The sequence below is a fragment of the Culex pipiens genome, chromosome 2, assembly GCF_016801865.2.
Source record: "Culex pipiens pallens isolate TS chromosome 2, TS_CPP_V2, whole genome shotgun sequence".
In the NCBI taxonomy this organism is placed as follows: Eukaryota; Metazoa; Arthropoda; class Insecta; order Diptera; family Culicidae; genus Culex; species Culex pipiens.
The window spans coordinates 165,443,259-165,467,570 of record NC_068938.1 but is presented as its reverse complement, the minus strand read 5'-3'; the positions used below and the strand labels follow the sequence as shown (position 1 = coordinate 165,467,570).

The 24,312-nt window shown below is 40.6% G+C and overlaps 1 protein-coding gene and 1 pseudogene across 1 annotated transcript in view; both read left to right on the top strand.

Moving 5' to 3' along the window:
- Positions 1-1,561: 1,561 nt before the first annotated feature.
- On the top strand, positions 1,562-4,213 carry LOC120428132 (uncharacterized; annotated as a pseudogene).
- A 237-nt stretch (positions 4,214-4,450) lies between these two features.
- The window catches only part of LOC120428134 (probable citrate synthase 2, mitochondrial), a 34,218-nt gene continuing 14,356 nt past the window's right edge, over positions 4,451-24,312 (top strand). The window contains exons 1-3 of the mRNA XM_039593116.2: positions 4,451-4,610; positions 4,864-4,969; positions 14,114-14,272. Coding sequence (XP_039449050.1) covers positions 4,922-4,969; positions 14,114-14,272 — 207 coding nt within the window. The 5' untranslated portion in view covers positions 4,451-4,610; positions 4,864-4,921. The remainder of the gene's footprint in view (positions 4,611-4,863; positions 4,970-14,113; positions 14,273-24,312) is intronic.

Below are 24,312 nucleotides of genomic sequence, written 5' to 3'. Positions count from 1 at the left end.
TTAAAATATATGTAGTATAAAAGTTGATTTCACACCTAACTTACAACAAACCTTCTATAATATTTGAAATAATAAGTATACAAAATAAAACAAAAAAGATGGCAGAAACAAGTATATTTGTGTTAAAATTAACGAAAGTCAAATAAACAATTTTAAATTGTTAAAATTTCTGGGAACACTCGTTGTAAACAATAATATCACAAATCTTAAGCTTAATTTTAGGACCCAATTGGGTACTAAAGCCCTATGTCAATTTTTATGTACAACGGTAAAAAACACGATTAAAAACCATTTCTGATCACTATTTTTCATTTTAATGCAATTTTTTTTTTACAGGACAACATTTTTTCGATGGATCAACTATGGTCCCCTTGGAACGAGCTGTCAAGTAGGAGCTTTTCTGTCAAGAAGGACCGCGAGGTTAATTTTTCAAAATTAATTTAAAAATCCATTTTAAACTCTTTGTGGTTGTACAAAGGGTCATTGTACTCAGAAAAATAAGCTTTATCGCTGTAAACAATAATATCAGCAATCTATGCTTCATTTTAGGACCCAATTGTCCCACAAAGTATTTTATATCCAGAAATCAATAGTTATACGACGCATAATGTCATTTTTACTTTAGGATTGACAGGTGAGCAACATCGGCTCGCTTTGATCATTTTTTAAGAAAATTTAAATTTCCCAAGCCAGTTTGACAAGTCGCAATAGTGCGATCGATAGCAATAATTTAGTGCGAAGTTCAAGTTAGTGAGAATTGCGCAATAAAATAATCTTATTCTAAATTTCACTAGCAATCCAAAAACATCAACAATCTCATTAAAATTGTTTGGTCCTATGTCTTTCGGTTATGTCTCTGACATACCATCTTGAACTTTTTTTCTCAGTTGCACTTTTTTTGAATATGGGACAGTTATGCGTAGAACGACAGTTTGATATAAAAAATTAATTGACAAGACAACATTTTTTGATGGATCAACTATGGTGCCCTTGGAACGAGCTGTCAAGTAGGAATTTCTGTCAAGAAGGGCCGCGATATTAGTTTTTAAAAGTTGAATTGAAAATCAATTTTAAATCGTTTGCGGTCGTACAAAGAGTACTCAGAAAAAATAAGCTTTATCGTTGTGAACAAAAATATCACAAATTTAAGCTTAATTTTAGGACCGATTTACGATATCTACTTTTCACTCCCTTTTGTTTTTAACGAAATCGGCAACCCTGCTAACTTTTGACACACGGAGAATCAGCATTACACTTTTTGCAGTTCGATTTTACACCACCGACTAGTTTCAACCCTCGAACTGAAAAAGGTGTAAAATGCGAACTGCAAAAAGTGTAAAAGTTACACGTTTACCAGTTCAGGGGTCCGAACTGAAAAAGGTGTAACTTTTGGACTTAGAAAATTTTTGAAGATTCTGCGGAAACGTTTCGCTCGCTGTCAAATCGGGACTTAGTGCAATTTGAATTCTGGTGGTCAGAGGAGTTGAAATGGTAAGTTTTGCGCCAATTAGGGAACAGTTGCCGGAAAAGGCACCATTCCGGTTCACCCAGACCGGATAACCAAGAATTACGGGCCAGTGAATGTTTTTGTGGCCGGATTCGTTTGAATTCTTGGTTCTTCGGTCTGGGGGAAGCGAAATTCTATCTTCCGGCAGGAACATAAACAAATCTGTCGGTTGCGGCAAGAAAGTGCAAGATTCCGGTTCCCCCAGACCGGATAACCAAGAATTACGGGCCAGTGAATGTTTTTGTGGCCGCATTCAGTTGAATTCTTGGTTCTTCGGTCTGGGGGAAGCGAAATTCTATCTTCCGGCAGGAGTTGACACAAATCTGTCGGATGCGGTCAGAAAAAGTAAGATTCCGGTTCCCCCAGACCGGAAAACCAAGAATTACGGGCCAGTGAATGTTTTTGTGGCCGGATTCGGTTGAATTCTTGGTTCTTCGGTCTGGGGGAAGTAAAATTCTACTATCCGGCAGGAGTTAACACAAATCTGTCGGATGCGGTCAGAAAAGGAAAATTCCGGTTCCCCCAGACCGGATAACCAAGAATTACGGACCAGTGAATATTTTTGTGGCCGGGTTCGGGTTAATTCATGGTTCTTAGGTCGGAGGGAAGTGGAATTCATGGTTTTCCAGACTGGAGGATTTTCAGACTGAAAACTAACCCAACTTTTTTAAACTTGTTTCCAGGTGAAGCTAAACCGACGCTAAAGTGAACCCAGCGCGCCACGGAACTCGGTCTGGCTTGAAAGATGCCCACGGCAAGCGCCTGTAAGTATTTGGGGGGTTTTGTTGTGTAGCCACTTTAAAAGTGGAGCTAATTTTTTTGATTGCTCTTTATCGGGGGAACCGTTTTTTATTTTGTTCTCTTCCAGCGTCATGGGTGAAGTTCTTCACCAATGCCGGCATCCCGTCGCAGGCGGCCGCCGAGTACGCGGATTTGAACAAGGAGTACCTGCGTTAGATGGGCATCACGACGATGGGGAAATCATTGCCATCCTGTGCCACTCGAAGACGGTGTGCAACCAGTGTGCCCGCGACCGGGTGCTGTCCTCGCAGTCGGCAGTCGTCGAGGGGTCAGTGCTGCCGGAACACTTGGCCTATCTGGTCCCGGTAGCGGCGGTTTCCGCCACGCTTGAGCAACCCACCCAAATCGGCGGTGTCCCGTAAGATCCTTTCTCTTCAGGAGCGCTGAAGAATTTGCCTTTAACCCTTGTTGACCTTTTCAGGCCCCAGCTTGGCGGTGTCTCTGCCGAGCAAATCGCAGAAACACTATTTAGAGCACAAAATCAAACCTCCGGATGGCGGCGGATCTACCACGAACATTGTGCGCATCATCAACGAGGGTTCGGACAATAAGGCATCGCTCGTGTCGACGGTCGGTAGCTTAGGCAGGCGGAGTGCCGTCTTCGAACGGCTCGAGCGCAACTCCAATGACGGGGAGAAGGAGGATGGAGAATTAAAAGACGACATTGACGACGCCGGAAACGGAAGGGAACTGCCGAAGAAGATGGCCTCGAAGGTCACGCTCAAGGATATCGAGGCGCTTGGGAAGAAGAGTGACAGTTTCGGCGGCGGCGGCGGTTCAATCTTTTCGCGGCTGGGCGAGAAGAGCAACCAGAGAGAGAGCAAAGTGACGAAGTGCCCGCCGGGATACTGAAGAAGTCAGGCTGCCTCACTAACGTTTAAACTTTTTCAGCAACAACCCACCCGCAAACTCCCTCCCAAATCCAGAACGTCATTCCGGTAAAGAAGATCCCTGCCAAGGTGGTCACGGCAGGTTACGACCAGTCGGTCTCCTCGCGACGGCGCAGCTTTGACCGCATAAACTCGGACGTTGAGCTGGCCATATCCGTATCCTTCTCGAAGGAGGACGAAGTGTTCGAAGTCGAATCCCGTCCCAAGGGATTCATCAGCTCCCAGGCGCTTCCAGGATCGGGAACTCTCGGTTCGGGTACGCCTAGGCGGCGGTGGCGCTCTTATCCCAGCCGGGAAACATCAACCGCCCTTCCCAAAATAAACAGCCAACTCCGGGACCTCATCAGGAACAACCGATGGCTTCCTCTTTCTCCCCCAAACCTGTAGTGACAGCTATCAACAATCAACTCGGAAAATCCGTTGTTCCCGATCCGGGGAAAAGAAGGTCCGACTTCGCGACCCGCCGGATTTTCTACTGAAGGTCAACCCGAAAGCCGTTCTAAGTCTCATCAACATCATCGACTTAGTGCACCACAAAGCGATCGATCCGGATTGAAAATCCGGAGAAATTTGGACGGGAAAGAGTTGTTGCCGGTGGCGCTAAGTTTCCGTCAACACCTGTGGATCGGGATGGGCATTGCCAAGAGGCCATGGCCACTCCCTGCAACAAAAATTACGCCATGACCTGAGAGCGGAGTGTGTGAACTTGAATTTCAGCAAAAATGTCAATTTCTCTATTGTGAAATAAAAAAATAATAATTGTAAACAATTTAGAATATAATAAAAAATATTTGATGCGCCAGTTTTTATTGCAATTTAATAATCAATAAATAAAAATCCGAAACAAAATGAAAATACGCCCGCATGTATGCAATTTTCCAACCAGTGAAACGGGTGAAACGTTTCAATTTCAATTTTACACGAAATCCAGTTCGACCCCTGTTACACGAAAGTATGTAATCGTACTTGAACTGAATTTCGTGTAATCGAACTCGATTTCGTGTAATGCCTATCCTCCGTGCAGTATTCGTAGCGCGCGCCAACGTCACGCGGTTTGTGGTGAAATTCACACACACCACCACCGTAAACAACAGGAGGGTGCATCCACGACGCACGCCACCTTTTCGGAGTGTTTACGATTTTGACGGATTTCCGAATCACTTTCCAAGGATCTTCGTACTAGGACCGTTTCAACTTCCGACAGCCGCACCCCGTGCCCGTCACGTCCTTCCCGGCCGCTCCCAAGCCACGCCGCCGTTCAGCAGCGCGCGGGACATTTTTCTGGGAGCGATTCTCTCTCCGCCTGGCTCAGTTGGTTTGGTGTCGGCGAACAGCTCGGAAGTGTCTCTCGGAGGAATCGGCGAAAGCATCTTGCATCAATCACCAGCGAGCGTGTGGTGTGGGAAAAGGAAGTAAGTGTGTCCCTGGGGGCCAGGTAGTTAGTGTGTGGCGTGGCGGAAAAGCATCTCCCGTTTGTCGGAGGAATCTGCGTGGATTGTTTTGTGGGTAGATCCTTGTTGTGGTCCTTTCGAAAGAGATTATGAGTGGAAGAGGATTTCTAGAGGGCTTGTGTGTGTGTGTGTGCTTGGCCGGAACCAACCCCGGATGTTCATCAAGAACTTTACTACAGCTTCCCTCTTTTTCTCTGCTTTTCCTTCCCTCCAGATTCCGGAAGTTTGTTCAGTCGAGTGTGGACAAATCTTTAGCGTAACATTCGGCAACGATGGCCCTCAGCCGTATCTACACCGCCAAGTTGGCCACTGCCAACAAGGTAAGTGGAAAATTTCCAAAAGATGGACTATTCGAGAAGGAGACTCCAAAAGTAACCGACTCTGGGCCGAGAAAGACCCTCGGGAAAGGGGCGGATCACACTCTAAGAAAAATCTGCGACGACACAGATTTCCCAAAATTACGTAATGATTGGCGGAAAAAGAGGCCTGATTTTCCTTCAAGTTCTGGGCCCGATTCAGAACTCGTGACGTGACCACATTCATGAGGGGGGCATTTGGGCGACCTTTGGTCAAGGGAGGCAATAGTGCTGAAGAATGGTTTTTACTTACAATCGGTTAAATAATATTATTACGAGTGGCTAGGTTGGGGGAAAAAAACGGTGCCTCTATCGCTGCCGGTAGGCCTGCGCACAGCACACACACCGAAAAAGTGCAAATTTTTCCCTCGAAAGAATCGTGCTCAAGAGGGTGGCCACATACACACGGGAGGCAATGGAAGGGAAAAGTGGACAAAAATCCGACCGAGCGGCGGTCCCGTTAGTGTGTGGATTTCGCGATTTTTTGTTGGTGTAGGTTTTTAGTTCAGTGTCTAGTTAGGTATTTGATTAGTTGTATTAACTAAAAAACAGAGCTCACATGGGTTGGTTCTGAATGTGTGAATGAAAGTGACTCTCGCTCTTACTCTCCGTGGAGAGCTTCAGAGGACGAACCCGTGTGACTCCCGCGGGTCATCGGGAACAACGTGTGTTAGGTAACAATATGTGGGGAAGGAATCGCTTTCAGAGCGTAGCGTGATAAGGACGGGATCTCAGGGTGGAGAATGGAACAGGAAGAACTGTTCGTAGTTAAAAAGTGTGAGATCATAAAAAATAATAATTTTTTTTATTGATCAGATTCTGCCAAAAGAATTCACTATCAGTTTTTTCTCGAACGCCGTTTTTTTTTATATTTTTTACGGTAATGAATGATAATATTAGTCTAGTTTTTGGTACATCTGTAGAGAATCAATAGTTGGACAAAGTTTACGTATCAAATTATGTGGTTTGTGTTCTTTTTGTGAACTTCTCGCTATTTTTTTAAATTTTGACTTTTTTGAACTTCTACCTTCTGGGTTCAATCAAGCGACAAGACCTTGCATTTATGAAGAAGAATACAATCTATTTTAAATATTTTGTTATACCAAAATAAACGCGATTTCAAACACGTTTCGTAAAACTTGTGTCTATAATTATAAAAATTAAAAACAACAGTTCCCCATAACATGGCATTCAGCGGTCCTGATTGCTCAGAATAAACCCTTTCACCCTTTCACTCGTGAGCACAAATCGATCGCGATGCAAAACTGCTCTGATCCATCTCTACCGTTTGTCACTTCCACTCTGATCGCTACTGAAAACTCTCCCTATTTCTCACCCACTCACTCCAATCGCGCTATTACGATCAAAGCTTACTCGAAGCAGTCTGCGATTTGCTTTGTTTTGATCATATAAGAAATTGCTTAAGATCAATGGTATCAACAATATTTTTAAACTTTGTTGTTTACATAACATCGAAACAATTTCCATCATGCCAAATTCAAATGGATGGCAAACCGTGGTTGGTACTGCAGAAAAAAGAGGGCCGCGCTGGTAATTTGTCAAATTCTCTCCTTTTTGCATATTCGTTTGTGATTTGGGTCGACGGACGGAGTAGGCAAATAAATTCACGGAGTTTTTGTATCGCTGTGTGATTGACCAAGACGCTGGCATCTAGCGAGTCGTGTTCGCTCGCGAATGGTTGCGCGCTCCAGGTGGCAAAGATTCGTTCAGCGATGAGTGAGTGATTTCTGATTTTTTTTTAAAGAAGATCAGAACCCTTACATGTAATGCTTAAAAATGTGTTTTGATTGATTGAATTTTAATAAAATTTGTACCAGCCTTATTTAAAAAAAACTCCGTTTGTTAAGAAGCTGGTTCTTTTTACCTTGCATAAAAATACTTAAAATACACAAACTTTTAAAATACTAGAAGACTCAAGATATTCAAGAATAACTTAAATACTCAAAATTATTAATTAAAATACCAAAAAACGTCGACAGGGGTGACGTCAGTGACGTGTTAGAAGTGTTTTAAGTATTTTTATATAAATATTTTGAATTTGACATTGGATCGTACCAATTTGTCTGAAACATGTATGACCCAATAAGGGTCTGCTAATTTAACAATTCAAAAAATGTGTTAAATTTACGTAATATTTGGCTAATTTAATTTAAAAAAAAACTGTTTCACCAATTATTTCAAGGTAAATTTTAAATGGAACTCCTTTCTGTGAGTCGCCAAAAGCTCTAAACTCTAAATCTGCTCTCAGTTTATAGCCCCGTCGATTAGCTCATACCATACTTAATCGGAGATTGCTCACGTCACCACTTAACGTTCCCCGTTGGATACGGTTCAAAATCCGAGAAGCCTAAGCGCACCTCAATGGATCGACCCCCACAAAGAAACCATCTATTCACACCTACAAGAAAGACCGGGGAATTCCGCAAAAACCAGTTAGGACAATCGTCGCGAAGTTTCCATCAGCATGACCCGACCTTCCACAGCCGAACTTCAACGACGACGACGACGAGCAAGACACTTTGCCAAATCAGCGCCACCACGGTCATGACCATGTGCTGCCTCTGATAGCGCTTCAGCTCCAGCTATGTATTCCAATACAATGTGAGCACCATCGAGCGAGTGTTGGTGAGAGGGCTTGTATTATCGCCCCCAAAAAAAAGAAGAAAGAACTTCAAGTTGGAAAGATCACGAAGAAGGCACCGCGTGGTCGTGCCTCCAATTTCTTCTCGCCAAGTTTCTTTTGGCTTCCTCTTCGTTTGCCGGCTTGAGCCATGTGCTTCGAATGAGTCTCTTTCGTGATGTTGGTCGATTGCCAACCCGGCAAAAGATCTACCCCGCGTCTGCTGCTGACCCCAACCTCTGATCGCCTTCCTCACCCCACGACTATGTTTCGGGTAGTGATACACGCTAATGTCCCAACTGAACTTGGCGCGAGTTTCAGCCGTACCAGGTACTGTCTTCGCATGGCTCGTGTGGGCTGATGCTTCCTAGTTATTGGGTCTTTTGCCTTCCCCGTGCCATTCGTATGCTATTCTGGTTGGTGGTTGGGCTGAGCAGCAAAGCCGGGCCGGAATGCTAACGGGCTCTTGGTACTACTACGAGAGAGAGAGTAGATAACTTGATGGTGACGTATTGGAGTGATGTAACAGCAGAAGGCCAACTAGAAGGCTTGCCGTGCAGAATTGGGTGAATAGCAGCATTGCAGGCCATAAGTGGCAGGTTGCTGTCGGCCAATTATTGGCACGTGTTGGTCCGTTTGGTGTTTTTTTTCGCTAAACGGTAAGGTTTAGCTGGCGTCAACTGAATCGATCGAATTAGAGAGCCTATATGGAGAGGCGAAATGTCACTCTCAGGGTTCCAATCGAACTGTCAAATCGGGGTTCCAATCGAGCAACAAGACTATGCAAGAACAAGGTTGGAATCAATTTAAAATAATTTTGGCCAAAAAAACGAGATTTTTAACAATCACAAGCATTGTAAAACTGTTGTTTATAATAATCTGGTAGTTTTTGTTATGTTTGTGCTTGTTCGGTACAAGAAACGCGCCAGCACCAAAGAAAACCCACAAGTTTTCCAACCTTAAATTTGAATGACTTTGGGAGTTTGAAATTTCTCTCGGAACATTTCATTTCCCTATGTAGGTCCCTAGATCGAATTTGTCGGAGTAGAAACCAGTCTTAGTCCTATCTTTATTAATATCAAACTAACAATTAGGCCAAAATAAGATACATTACTTGACCGGCTCTGTCTTACGGATTTAAGCGTCTTATGAGAAAACTTATTTTTATAATTACCTTATTAGTTATATATGTGCAGAGCTAACGATAGCAAAAGTTTGTTTACCACATATTTTGTTGGTAGATTTGGCTGCCGACAATCCATTTTAAATCATCCAATTCTTCATATTAGTTTGTCAGTCATTCGTACAAAAATATTTTACTTTGTTCAATCAGACATACAAAAACAAACTATTGTTTGAATTTCTGTTTTTTTTTTCAACAAAAATAAATCTGAAATTTTAGAATCAAGCCAAACTTTTGAAAATATAGAAAAAAAACAGTTTAATTTTAATAAATGTATGGGTTAATTAAAACCAGCAGTTTGTTTGACAAACTTTATATGTAAAGGAAAATTGTTGGAAATTTTCTCATTTTTTCGGAGTGTTTTTTACATTATGACAAAAAAAATGCAGAAAATGAACATTTTTCATGAACCAAAGAGAGTGTACTTTTATTACGTAACGCAAAAAAAACGGATTTTTAGATGCCCTCCCACCCTCGTAACAGAATTTCCATACAAATTTTAAAAAAATTGTATAGAGAGTAAAACGGTCTCCGACAACCCCCTCCCCTCCCGCAACCGTTTTACGTCTTAAAAGATAAAAGTGTTGTATCTAAAATTGCATTTTAGCATTTTTTATGCAGTATGACTAATCATTTGATACAAGGAGAAGGCGTAGCTGAATGGTTAGGGAGCGTTCTTTTATTACGTAACGCAAAATTTGAGATTTTTCATCCACCCTTTCAAAATTTGTCCGAAAAATCAGGGGTAAAAAAATATTTTTTGAAAAAACTTCAAATTTTCAATGAAAATAAAAGGTAAATCCAGGGCTGCGGCGTCGGGTCATGTTTCAAACGACTCCGACTCTGACTCCAACTCCGGCCTACAAACTCTAACCGACTCCAACTCCGACACCAGCTTTCAACAAATGGTTAGCTCCGACTCCGACTCCACTTATTATGGAATCATTGATAAATAGAATTATTTAAATACTTTTAAAAATGTAATGTTTTTCTCAAAAAAATAAATTCGAATCACAAAACTGAAAAAAAGTTCCAGGTAACAGGTATTAAACATTATTGAAACAGAAATCAAAACATATCTCTAATTTTGCAAGCATTTTCAGAAGAACAACTCAGAAGTAAAGACCAACATTTTAACAACGATTAATGATTTTTTTAAATAGTGATTTTTGTAAAACATTTAAATCATGTATGTAAAATCGAATTTGCAATCGAAAAGTACTTAACACATTTTTTTTATTAAGTGCACTGTTTTAAAAATATAGCCTTTTGAAGTAAAGTTTTGTCCGAAAAAATCCGGTTTTCGATTTTTTTAAATAGTGTCCATGATTGACCATTCCTGAAATTATATAATATTACGCAGCTTGTGAAATATGTTGGCTGACATATCGAGCGGTCAGTGATAAAAACCAGCTAGAAGTCGCCTGACAAAAAACTTTTGCTAGAAAGAGATATGAAACCTGATGCAAACAAATGTCCAGCTGTCATGTAAACATACTTTGAATGTGTTGGTAATTTTCTGACTAGAAAGCCTTATACTTAATTAAAAAATGTGTAAAGTACTTTTCGATTGCAAATCTGATTTTAATTTAAAAAATTGGTCTAAAATTTTTAAAATACCGATTTTGGGAAGTTGATTTTTTGCAAAAAAATTAATCGATATTTACGTACCTTTTTATATGAACACCTGCCAAAATTGTATAGAGATTAGTATTAGTGAATCAAGGACACAAAATGGCTTCTTTGGTGATAGGGAATGCCCCCATAAAGTTTGAGCCAAATATAGCAAAAATATATAAAAAAAACAGAAAATAAAAAAAAGGTTGAAATCGGCCGATTTCGTAGAGAATTGCTCATCGGATAAATCTAATTAAAAAAATGGTTACGCAATGCATGCGACTTAAAAGAAAGAATTAAAAAATAAGAAGTTTTGTGAACAATAAAAAAAACATAATTTTTGTTGAATTTTAAATAACTCCGACACCGGCTCCGGGTTATCAGAAATTTTCGGCTCCGACTCCGACTCCAGCTCATACTTAGATATTTTGGAAATTATTAAATGATTACAAAACAACTGAACAGGTGTATATTGCATTATAAACCACTTTTTTCATTCAAATATTGAAAGCATGGCTCGTAGATTCAATTTTCAAACTTTTTTTTATTTTTTTTGCGACCCCCCATGGATGGACAATTTCATCCAAATAAAAAATAACATGAAATAATAAATGACGATCTTTTTTGCGAATTTAAGAGAATAATTATCACTCTTCATGTTTTTTTAAACCAAACCAAGTGATTTGTTGACATTTTTCGCCACCCTCCGTAAACGCAAACCATACAGACATAGACTAATTAAAGACTACTCACTCCGAACAAAATTTTCCAAAAAGTATGACTCATAAGCTGTGAACCGCGGGTACAACGTTGAACCCCATATCGGCTCGCCCCTCGTATGACAGATCGACCTGGCAGCGCTGGCTTTTTCGATTTCGTTTTGTGCTGATTTACGCGCGCATCTTGTTTGTGTTGTTTTGCTTTGCAATAAGTTAATCAGCAGTGCAGGGATTATTGTTTAGCGAGCCAAATCTGTTCAACACGAACACCTTGATCGCCCGCGGCCTCGCCGCCGGATGTGCCAATGCGTGCCCCCATCTCGAATCCGGTTAACTCAACGGTCCCGATTGCCTGCGACACTCTGCCCAAGGCTGCAGTTTTGGACCCAAAGCGCGTGTTGGCCATTTCCATGCCGGACATTGACCGTGCCGGAGTCGACCCACAAGAGGTCAACATTCCGGTCTTTTCCGCTCGGATATTACCAAGGCCACTTACTTCTCCACGCCGCTGCTGCTGGGCAAGAACGGTCTCGAGAAGAACCTTGGTCTGCCCAAGGTGAACGCCAACGAGAAGGAGCTGCTCAAGAAGGCCATTCAGGAGCTGAAGAAAAACATCCAGAAGGGCGAGGAGTTGGTCAAGAAGAAGTGAATTTTTAGATCAAGTTAAAAATATTGTAATTGTAATTGTAATTGATTGTTTATTTGTTACGAGAGCCTGTTAGTTTACAACTTTTTATCAGGTTAAGGAACCAACAATTGAAAATAAAATTTGAAGTACATGATAAAAAGTATCCGCGTATTTGTTTTCTTTGTAGTAAAATTTATTCTCATTCTACATTCTTGGACTTAGCGGCGGCGGCGGGTTTCGGTTCCGTGACGGGGTGGCTTCCTCTAAGTCTCCCTCTACATGGGACAAACTGTGCTGACCTCCGCTAGTAACTTTAAGGATGCGCATGCCCTGCACCTGCTTGCTGACAAGCTGCGTTGTTCGTCTTCCTCGTTGCCAGTTCCAAGTTGCTGGTTCGAGCTCATGCCCCCGGGTTCGGAATGGCAGTTCGGGGCAAAGATCTTGGGCCTGTTGAGGTTTTTGAAGTAGATTCAGTACGTCGAGGCCCAGATGGCGTCTGCAAGGACTTTCTTGCCTTTCTGGATGAAGATCCCGGCTTGAAGAAGGTCAGTCTTGCCCCGGCAGTATCAACCGGAGGCGGGCCACGACTAGATACGCCGCTTTGCTTGGTAAACCCGACGGTGTTCACGTGGTCGTTTTCTGGGAGGATGACGATTGACAGCCCGAAATGATCTCGATCGGGAGCCACTTCTTGCCCTCGATGGTGAGGCCCATGTTGCCGTTCGAATCCCGGAATGACCTTCAGGCGTAGGCGTGTCTATCTTTCAGCAGACACACGGAATCGCTAGAAATTCGACCACCCTCAGGATCCCCCCCGAACGATGGTTCACTCTAGTAATTACCGTCCGCATCTGGAACATTTTCCGTTTAATTCAAAACAAAACATAAACAATAACATTGCGTGAAATGTCATGTCAACGTCAGAGCTGCCAGTTGATGACATTTCGATCTGTCATTTTTGACAGTGAACCGGCCGTGCCGAGGGGTCATAAAAAGGTTGAGTCATGGTTCAGAGCCTACTGTGTAGTCTTTTATTAGTCTATGATACAGATTTGTTGCTGGATCTTTTCCGGAAAAAGAAATTTTGTACTGGTTTGATGTTTGCTGAGGGGGTCGAAAAGTTTGGTTATGTCACTGCTCGCAAAAAAACAAAAACAATTAGGTTTTACGCCGACTCGATTTGGAGGTTAGAAAGGAGTGCACTGTTTACATGGACCATGTAAACAGTGCACACGAGCTGTCAAATGACGACACGGTGTAAAACCGGTGTTGATTTTTTGTTAGTCTTCGTGGGTACAGTTCCAAGCATCTGTCAAACGTGTGTAAACTAGCGGTGGTGAGTTTGGAATCATTCAAATTGACGGTTAAATTGTTGATTTATGGTTGTTTAAAAAGATTGACGTATGTTTGTATGCGTTTAGGCCGTTGCAAATACACTTCAAAGTTTAAAAATTATGAAAAATGCATCTTGAAAATGGAATATTTTATGATTTAGAAAAAAAGGACAACAGGAAATCTGTTTGCAAAAACAGGAATAACAAAAAAACCTTCATAACAAAGTTTATTTTCAGCGATCGCTGAAAACTGGTTCAAACCCGCAAAATTTCGCACAGTCATTCTTACTTAATATTCCCAGCCCGCCATTACCTAATTTCTGTCTACGTCGTGGAAAACATTCGTCGCAAATAGACACCAAGAGAATTACCTACAGGAAAAAAAAAATCAGTTTGCTGACGCTCGACGTCGCCTTCTCCCGAAATAGACTCGAGAAAAATTGCACTCGTCAGTGCCGACAGGGTTGATTGGTTACAGTCGCGGACAGAATAACCGGTAACAGACCTGCAATAGCAACAAACACCCCCAACTCAACTGATTAAAGACTATTTCGGGTAGCACCTTTAAGTTCATCTCCAAGGGTCTTCCTCATTCAGTGCGAGTCAATGGCTTCGAAAGGGAAATTTTTGGCATTCGAATCAAGTTGGGACACAGCTCAATCACACGACCACATGTGACCTCTGGGGTGATGACCGGCTTGCAGCCGGATTCCAACTGGCGCAATCACCTGATCAACTACATTGACGTTTTTTTGTATATTCGCTACTGGGAATCAGTGCTGAGGAACCAGATAAGACTCGAATCTTCTGAGGGGGTTTTCTGGGAAGTCTGCACAGCAGTGTAGGCGATAAGATAGTGACATTCAGGGTGACGACATGCTTTAAACTAGCTTTAGGGGTCTCAAAGTCAGGGTCGGTTACTTGGAGTATTCTTTCAAGCTCATTAACAAATTTTAATCAAACCTTTTCTTCTCTCCGACAAACAGAACGTCCTCCCGGTGATTGCGACGTACGTGCGCAATGCCTCCGACAGCACAGACCTCAAGGCGGTCCTGAACGAGAAGGTCCCGAAGGAGCAGGAGCGCGTCAAGAACTTCCGTAAGCAGCATGGCAACACGAAAGTGGGCGAGGTCACCGTCGACATGGTAAGTCCCAATAAACCAATTAGACCACACATCACATCACACGGTGCTTCCCAGCCTCTGAAAATAGAACCAGACGCCGGCTGGACAATTGGCCCAAATAAGGGGGAAGCGGTTCAGATCATGACCCCGATTATTTTTTTGGCACACTGCTCTTGGCAATAAATTGTTAACTTGTAGAAGGTAAACAGGTTTGCACCGCGAGCTCCGAAAGGACGACGAATCAAAACAAAAGTGAGACCAGAATAACTTTCCGGCTGCTGCTGACCGGTTTGAGGGTGGTGGGCATCATGTGACATCACCGCGGTCATTCGTTTGGCGCTCTCCGGCACTTTAACTCAATTAAGTAATGATAATCACACGACGCTATGACTCGGCCAGGCTTGACAACCGTTCTGAACGCGCGGGAAGTCGAGGCACTTGTGGTTGATCGGTTTGCGACGTTGGCGCAATTGGATCAACCTGATTGGCCCTTTCGCGGGGGTTCCCTTTCTGTGTGATAACTTGATCAAAAAGCATTTCAACGTTTTGTAACGGCAAATTCACCTTCACTATCGCTGCTACCTTGCGCCGGGTTACACAAGGTCGAGCTAAAACTGCTATCTATACACATGTTTGGCTTACGTAAAAAGTTACTCGCACTCGCCAGCGGTAAATATGAGTCTCGGAATTATTTGCAACAACATGCTGCGCGTGTACGTACCTTCGTTTTTTTTATCTACTACCAGCGAGCGTCATATGACCAACTCCACCACCACAGACATTCAAACTTATCAGTTCTGAACAGCTGCGCGATACGCGCGTGTTCCCCTGAACGCTTCAAGGTGATTGACTTTGAGGCCGGGCACACTCCTCCGAAAAGGATTTTCAATTATCCGCTTTAAATTGTCTTAGCTTTTATCCCATTCAATGCGCGATGATTAGAAGCATCACGCGAACTCGACAAATCAAATCAACCTATTAGTAATGGTGGGGACCTCCCCCGGCCCGGACTTGTCAACGCTGAAACAACACGAGACTGGACAATCCCCGCGCAGCGAGTGATAAATTACACACAAACAAGCCGCCAGACTGCACTGCACAGCTCAATAACTGCTGTCGAGAAATTCTCGTAAGAATGAGCAATTTATTTAGAATTTCCAGTTTTGGGTTGAACAATAATTTTTTTTAAATGTACGGCTTAGGCATTCAATTTCTAAAACATTTTAAATTTAAAAAAAACCTAAAATAACATATGATTAGTCTGAACAATATAAAATCAGATGATTACCTCTTTGCTCAGTTCACTCAATGTATATTTCTGGAGTTTTTTTTTAAAGGTCCAATAAACCAAATTTCCAGTTTTTGCTTTTTGGGTGTTTTTGAAACCATTTTTAAGTGATTTTGAGCCTATTTTATTTATTTAAAAATGTTATTTTAAATATTAATGGATACAGGGTGAAAATCGGTAAATAAATTAATCAATTTTTTGGAAAATACTTGAAAAAATACGACAACCTTTCTAAAGTGACCAAATATAAAAGGAAATAAACATGTTTTTATTCATAATTTTAGAATATGTGTCATAATTTTAAGCATAAACAATGTATTTTCAAAATCTATCAATTTACCCTTCAATATACCGATTATTACCACGTTTTTAATAAAATTCCGCTTAAAAATTATAAATAAATTGAAACCGTCAACTTCAAATTGAGATATCTAAAAATAGACACCGATAGACACGGAGATATTTTCAGGAAATGTAGTTGAAAGTGCAACTTTCAGGTGCATTGTTCAGTTTTGCACCAAAATGCGCCATTTTGAAAACATAGCAACTTGAAAACAGGCTCAAAATCACTTTAAAATGGTTATAACTCCTCAATAAAGGCTCAAAACATTTTGCTGTCTTCGGCAAAGATGTGTAATTTTATGTCATAAACAACTCTTCAAAACATAGTAGGCCGCTTAATTGCTAACATTTTGAGCTATCATCAAAAAAGCGTTTTTTTTTGACCATTTTTGCAAAAATGGCGTATATCTCGAAACATTCATGAAATTTTCTCCTCTTATCAAGTACAACAACTCTTCCGAAGACACCATTTGGATAGGACGTCAAACAAGAGAGTTATCAATTTATTCCACTTATTTTTGCCATTCCGAATACTGTGCACTGGCCCTAGGAAAAATTACTATTACTGTCTAGACTCGATTATCCGACGTTCGATTATCCGAAGGTTTGTATTGGATAATCGAATCACGAGCAAATAATTTTTTTTCGTATTATTTTATTTTCATAATGTTAACATTAAATTCGAGTTCTGCGAAATTTGAATAGTAAATTCTCGGGTGAGTTTTTAAAAAGCCGTAAGAGCCACCGTGACCTCTGACACTAATTTTCGGTTTTCGCCAAAATGAAGCAAAATTTCATTTATTTTTAGTTTGAGGCACTTGAAGGACGTGTAGATGAACAATCTCAAGCATTTTTGATATTGGTTTTTCGTAAGTAGGTCGAATACCAATTCAAAAAGAACTTTGTTTACCAATGGCTCTTACGGCTTTTTGAATCCTAATCCGAGAAATTTTCCATTAAACGACAAAATGCTTTTTTTTCTTCAATATTTCATCATCGTCATTTTGGCTTGAATTTGAATATTCTGAATCACTGAATTTGAATATTCTGAATCAATTGAATTCGAATATTCTAAATCACTTTAGCAGGCAGGTGGCCACTCAAGTCGGGAAATCGGGAAACAGTCTGGAATTCGTGATTTTTTGTCAAAAAGACGGGAAAAAGTCGAGAATCCCAAGCATATTTGTTTGAAAATTATTTTCAAACTCTTGAATTATTTTATAACTTACTTTACTATTATTATTTAATTTTTACTAAGGCTATTGAAAACCGAATGTTTCCGTATTAAATATTTTTAATTGTTCAACTAAATTTATTAAGTCTTTTCAAATATTTTTTGTCTCGTCAAAAATTTTACATCATCATACTAAAATATTCACTTAAAAAATTAAAACAGTTAAATACTGACAACTAGCTAAATTATCATTGGTTCAAATATTCAACATCTAAATTTACATATATTTAAATAGGAAACTTGGTAAACATTTTTATAAGCGAATTCCTGGATATTTTTCTAAATTGTATGAAATAACAACAACAATAGCAACCATGTTTTAAAGTTCTTTGATTCAAACTAAAATAAAATTAAGAACAACATTTTAAATTCAGATAACTTTAACTTTTGACATTTCCAGTTGAAACGAAATACAGTACTTGTTCGGTTCCCGGGAAATTTGAAATTTAACAAAAAATTTCTGATCCTGTTTGTGATTGATATTTTGCAACAGAATTGTATAGAACAGCAACTTTAATGTCCAAAATGAGTAGGAGGATTTATGAATAGCTTGAATGCTTGTTAAAATGATGCAACTTTGATAAAATATTATGAATTTTCTAATTTTTTATGCTGTCTTTCAAATCGTACCAAATAAAAAAATAGTATTTTTTGTTGAGAAGTATTTTTTCAATCAAAGTGTTTGGACAGTGCAAATCTATGCTCCACAACAATAAAATTGCTTTTAAGAGCGAGTTTTTCACCGATGTGAAACAGGTCGTATCGAGGTGCTCCGATTTGGATGAAACTTTCAGCGTTTGTTTGTCTATGCATGAGATGAACTCATGCCAAATATGAGCCCTCTACGACAAAGGGAAGTGGGGTAAAACGGGCATTGAAGTTTGAGGTCCAAAACACATGAAAAATCTTAAAATTGCTCGCATTTCCGTAAAACTTCATCAATTCCAACTCTCTTAGATGCATTCGAAAGGTCTTTTGAAGCCCTTCAAAATGTGCTATAGACATCCAGGATTGGTTTGACTTTTTCTCATAGCTTTTGCAAATTTCTGTTAAAAATTGATTTTTTTAAAACCTTAATAACTTTTTACAACAGCCTCCAACACCCATACTCCCATAGGTCAAAAGTTAGGGAATTTCATGGACTATAAGCCTTCGGTATTAACTTTTTGGCCAATCGCAGTTTTTCTCATAGTTTTTCGATTTTTCTAGAACAAACATTTTACAACGTTAGTTTTTGCCCTGTAGGCCAAGAAGACGGCACTTTTTGGTCTCAATTTTGTCATATTCGGAATCCTCGGTCAATTTCACGTAAGTTAGAAGTATTGGAGTTGTAATTTTGATTTAAAAAATAATTAAATAAAACATTTTTGAAAAAAGAAATAGATCTTATTTACCCTATGATCAATACGTCAAATGCTGTATCAAGTAGGTGAAAACTTGTTTACCCCTAATCCGACAAAATTCTAAATAATTTTTTAATTAATTCTAAATGGCATTTTTTCCAATCAAATTCAAAATTCCAACACCTCAACCTAATGTAAAATTTTCTGAGGATTCCGAATATGTCAAAATTGAGATCAAAAAGTGCCGCTATGGAGGCCTACAGAGCAAAAACCAACGTTGTAAAATGTTTGTTCTAGAAAAATCGAAAAACTATGAGAAAAACTGCGATTGGCCAAAAAGTTAATACCGTAGGCTTATAGTCCATGTTATTACCTATCTTTTGACCTATGGGAGTATGGGTGTTGGAGCAGCCCTCTGTCACTGCCGCCATGTTTATGAAACCAAAATATTCGATGACGAACATCAAGAAAACAAAGAAGAAAACGAAGGTGTCTACTGTCAGATTTTGAAAAATAAACAAAGTGCACAGACGTTTCTTAAAAAATGTACTTTTTCTCATGTAACACTTGCTGCATGTCCAGGACTCTTTAAAGAATGTTCCAACCGAGTCGATTCCAAGAAATTTTTGTTCCCAAGTCCCAGATTTTCCCGGTTGATTCGGATTTTTCCTCTAAATTGGTTAAAACTACTCCTGCTTCTCCGGTTGCTCATCCCGCCATCCGATTCAAGAGCTCCTTCGACTCCGGCCTCATACACACACATTATATGCCCGGAAATTTGCCCAAGATAAAAAGGCCACTCGCGTGAATTTTATAATAAATTTACACTAAATATTATTTTTGGTTAACCTCTTTCGTGTTCGCCATTTCCCTATTTTGATGTAAACAATCAGAAAACACCAATACTAATTCAACCAAAGCTTTGTTGATGGTGGGCTCTTCACACATACTTATGCACATTCTCTATCCGATGCTTTGTTTATGGTGGGCTCTTCACACATACTAATGCGTGGGCTCTTCGAGGTTTTGGTGACTGTCAAACGTTCTAGACATTTACAGTGGTGCCAGGGGGCTGTGTTGGAGGCTGTTGCCAAAAGTTATTAAGGTTTTAAAAAAATCAATTTTTAACAGTAATTTGCAAAAGCTATGCGAAAAAGTCAAATCAATCCTGGATGTCTATAGCACATTTTGAAGGGCTTCAAAAGACCTTTCGAATGCATCGAAGAGAGTTGGAATTGATGAAGTTTTACGGAAATGCGAGCAATTTTAAGATTTTTCATGTGTTTTGGACCTCAAACTTCAATGCCCGTTTTACCCCACTTCCCTTTGTCGTAGAGGGCTCATATTTGGCATGAGTTCATCTCATGCATAGACAAACAAACGCTGAAAGTTTCATCCAAATCGGAGCAACTCGATACGACCTCTAGAACAAACCGAGCAGAATCCCCGACACTGCTCAAGGCGCGTCTCACATAGCGCGCGAACTCATGCGACTCTCACAATGTCAGCCGATGCACACGTCGCTGTGACACGCTGTCTGCAGACCTTGTACAGCACACACTACTGTCATAGCAGCCCAACCACTGCGAAGAGATCAGACTCATCATCTATCTCTATCTCTAGTACCATTGTCCCACTCACTGATCAGAGCCTCCAGCTAAGAGCACTTGTTCTAGACAGAGCTATATCGTGACTCACACGTCAACACACATCGTCTTTAATTTGCCTTAAAAATCTAATTCCCTAGTGCGCGCTGCTGCACTCTAAGAGCTACACGACACCTCAATCTGGCCTGCAGTCGAACATCACCAAAAACGCCAAATTTGTCGCGCGCATATCATCATTTGCGAAGACATGATCCTTCTAGATCTTGACTCGCGCGTTGTCAGCTTCTCTCTACTCAGTCTCTCTGATGTCTCCAGAGATATAGTCGTATCGTAGTTTCAGAACGCGAGGCCGTGGCGCTGAACTTTATGGTCGCAAATTGATTACAGTGATACTCTAGAACCTGCACAACCGTCATTCCAGAGCTTAGTTTAAAAGATCTAGTGGCCTACAAGACATGCGTCCAAGAACAGCTGTTTAGTTCTCAGAGTACATGCAACACTATCACATTTTTAATATTTTAAAAAATTTGAAATGTATAAAAGTTTATTCACCATGCAGTCACATCTAAGCACGAGAACTTTCAGAGAGTCTCACACATGTCTTAATACATTTGTCATAAAAAACTCACACACATCAATGCAATACAGAGTTGTTATATATTAACACAGTGATATCCCGCACTTACGCGATGCCTAGCCACACACACATACCTCTCAACTACAAGAGGAATATTTAGTTATCCATGGATCTACAAGACTAGGGACGCAGACTACACATTCGCATGCAATAATTGGTATTATTACAGATATCCTGAAAGCATATGAGTATGTTAGACAACAAGAGACACTCTATTAAAAAAGACTGTACATCTAACACACAGTCTTCCATAACATAGCCTCTCTGGCTCTAATAGTAGATACATAGGAGCTATGAGTACTGATAGTGAGTAACAGTTTCAGAACAACAAAGACTATAGTGCACACAATCAATACAGTGGGATGGGAACAGTGGGAACAATTTCACACACGGGTGTAGATTGTATGATTGATAACCTCACGCTATGGTCAAAGGATCGTGGCATGACGTGTCACATGAAAGGTTAGACAGTGAATGATTGATGGAGACGGCGTAGCAGCAAAACTATCTCTGTGATTGAGCGTGTAGACTATACACACATGATCTTATGATAGAGAGTGTGATTTGAATTTATGTTATATTTTGTTTTAAATGGTTGGGTTTATGTGTGTACATCATTAAGGGTACATTTGTTAGGTTTGTGTTGGGTTTTTTTGAAGTGGTGTTCGGATTTTAATCGGAGATAAGGAAAAGTGATAGAAAATCACTGTATATAATCATTACTTTGCATTTTGATATTATACATTTTTAGGAGAAACTTTGTCTATATTGTCTTTCTCACTTCTGTCTCACTTTAACACTCTAAGCATTTTCTAGTCTCTCTAGAGAGCAATTCAGCGTACTAGAGAATCTCCCAGTTATCACTGATATAAACGTTACTTATTTTATTAGAGAGTTATTAAATATCAGAATACAGATCTGCTCACATTCAATACGAATACACAGGATACATTACTCGATTCACTTTTAATAGAGAGAGAGACAACTAATTCTGGAGAGATAAAACTCTCCTAAGTCTATTGGGATAACAGAGAGCGTGTAGAGAGATATGATAATAGCTGAGAAAGCTATAGAGAGGTTTGGACATCAACTGCGGATTGCTCGCTTAGTCACTTGTGCCTATAGAAGGACACTGAGTATTTTTGGTGGTAGGATGGTAACGCGCATAATGTAGTCAAATATCTACACGAGGAGAGTTAGAGTGATCAAGAGGTCGTGCTCACTAAGCAAGACATTATCACATTATCTAGGGTCTCTCACTAACTGATCGATGTGACATATGCTAAGTTTGTTACATACCACAACCTGACAAGGAAATTTCCGCAAGAGGGACATATCTCATGTGTGATGAGATGACTATCATAGAACCAGTGAGTGCGCTCGACTATTGTGAGTCACGATGTACATTGGTGAGTAGCTATCTCAGTGGACTAAGACCAGACTCATTAGAGAGAATATGCCTATGAATGCACATGCAATAATAACTGACAAAGGTGACAACAGCGATTGTATAACATATCACAATAAGAAAACAGCACTTCTGATCACAGCGAAGAAGTATTACTATATCTTAAAGTCAAGGAGGACAAGCATTTAGCATACAACACTTACATATTCATTATGACTCGGGACATGACATGCGATGAATTATCTAGCTTATGGGTTTGATTGTTAAGAAGTAAGGGTGTCAGATGTGATGTTGCTGTCTCAATATGATCTACAAATAGAGAGATAGAGAGACTCACATACTATGTGATAGTCGGACTTGTCTAGGGGAGAAACATGGAGAGATGGACAGCGATTATATCTATGTTAACTGGCAGTATTCCCTAATGGCGAGATAAACTAGCGCGGATACACAGATACGATGTGAGTCAGGATGCTCTCACACAACATTATGTGTGTATATGGTCTATGTGAGTTGACAAAATTACAAGTCGAGGAGATATATGGCGCGAGGTAAGTGAAGTAGAAGACCACATGGGGTGTTGTACGGATGAAAGGTCCACTAAAAACATTGCACCGGCAGAAGAGTAGAGCATGCGACTGTGATGAGCCGGGTATCAAATTGAGAGAGTCTGTTCTGGTATAACACGGTTTCTCTTACAAGTGAACATAACTAGTGCACAGATGTCGCGAGCGTGAAGTATGTCACATTGAATTGTATTATATTATTGTATGTAAGAAAGTACTTAACAGAAACAAACAAAATAAAAAGTTTTGGGCTGAGAAGTGACAATGATGGTAAAGCTGCCAAGCACCTCAATGAATCAACAACAACCTACAAAGTTTAGGCTAAATCAATAACACATAAATAACAATTGTCTGAAATCTCTGAGAATTGCTCCGGCTCGTCGTGTCGTAAAGTTGGCTGCAATTCCGTGTAGTCCGGAACCACGTGCCTTGCCGGGGCACACACAATCGTCGACAATTGAGTTTGAACAAATTGCCTCCGCGGGAGCTGATGGATCGAATTACGTAGAGCTCTGATTCCGCAGAGAAGACCGAGCGAACGCCATACCCAGCGACATATCGTTTAGTGCGGTTAGTTACAGAACAAGTGTGCAACTTAATAGCCGGTCTTCCCTGTCAAGTTTTTTTTTTAAATGAGGGGAAGGAAGACGTTACCCAGATGATTCAACAAATTGGCGCGACCAACTTGAGCTTTTAAGACTTTTTGTGTGTTGTTTAGCTTGTTTGCATAATTAAAAAGGAATTTTGATAGAGGTAGCCTAGTGTTGTGCCCAGTTCAACTATGTGTAGAATTGGCGCTACAAACTCGAAACAAAAGTCCATTACGGAGTCAAAAAGGTTATCAATACGCGACATGGTGCGATGTCGGCGGTGGGAACTCGGTTCGTCGCGAGCTCTCCAACAATTTGATTCGAGATTAAAGTGCAAAGCTGCATTGTGCACCTATTATCAGTATAGGTATAACGCCAAAGAGTTGTATTATTACGATTGTAGCACGCAACTTCGTTTCATCACCGCAGCATCAGCTCCGCGCTATCAGCGGTAGTCCGGTTCATCTGCTCGGCGCTGATAACGGATTTAACTTCCCAGCAAACTACGACGCTCGCAACGTGCCTCACTCACGTTTGATGGCCGTGACTGCCGTCATTTTTTAAGCTGTTTTTATTTGAGCAGATAATTATTATCGACGCTCTAATGGAAGTTCCTAAACAGAGAGCGCAACCAGCAGTGCGAACATCATGTGATTCTCCGTGTGTACGAGCTGAAACCGATTTGTTGCAAATTGGGACGGCATGGTTTAATTTGGGAGGTTTGAGCCCGCGCGGAACGTGGCTCCTCAAGATTGCATTTAGAGATCACCTTGAAACGTGCCGAGATATCGAAATTACTAGCTCTCACGCTTCGCAGCGAGCACATACTCGACCTTAGCACCAATTAGCAGGCACAGCAACTGTATATTTCCCAGGTTCTACTACCGAACCATCGCATCTCTACGCACAACAGAGCGCGAACTGGATTGCGACGCTAGATCTAACTCACGAGTCTTATACATACACTCCTAGACGTCTCCTCTCATTCTTACATCGATCCACCACGTTCTCTGCTGCGATCATGCCATCATCTCCCTCCCGCTCTT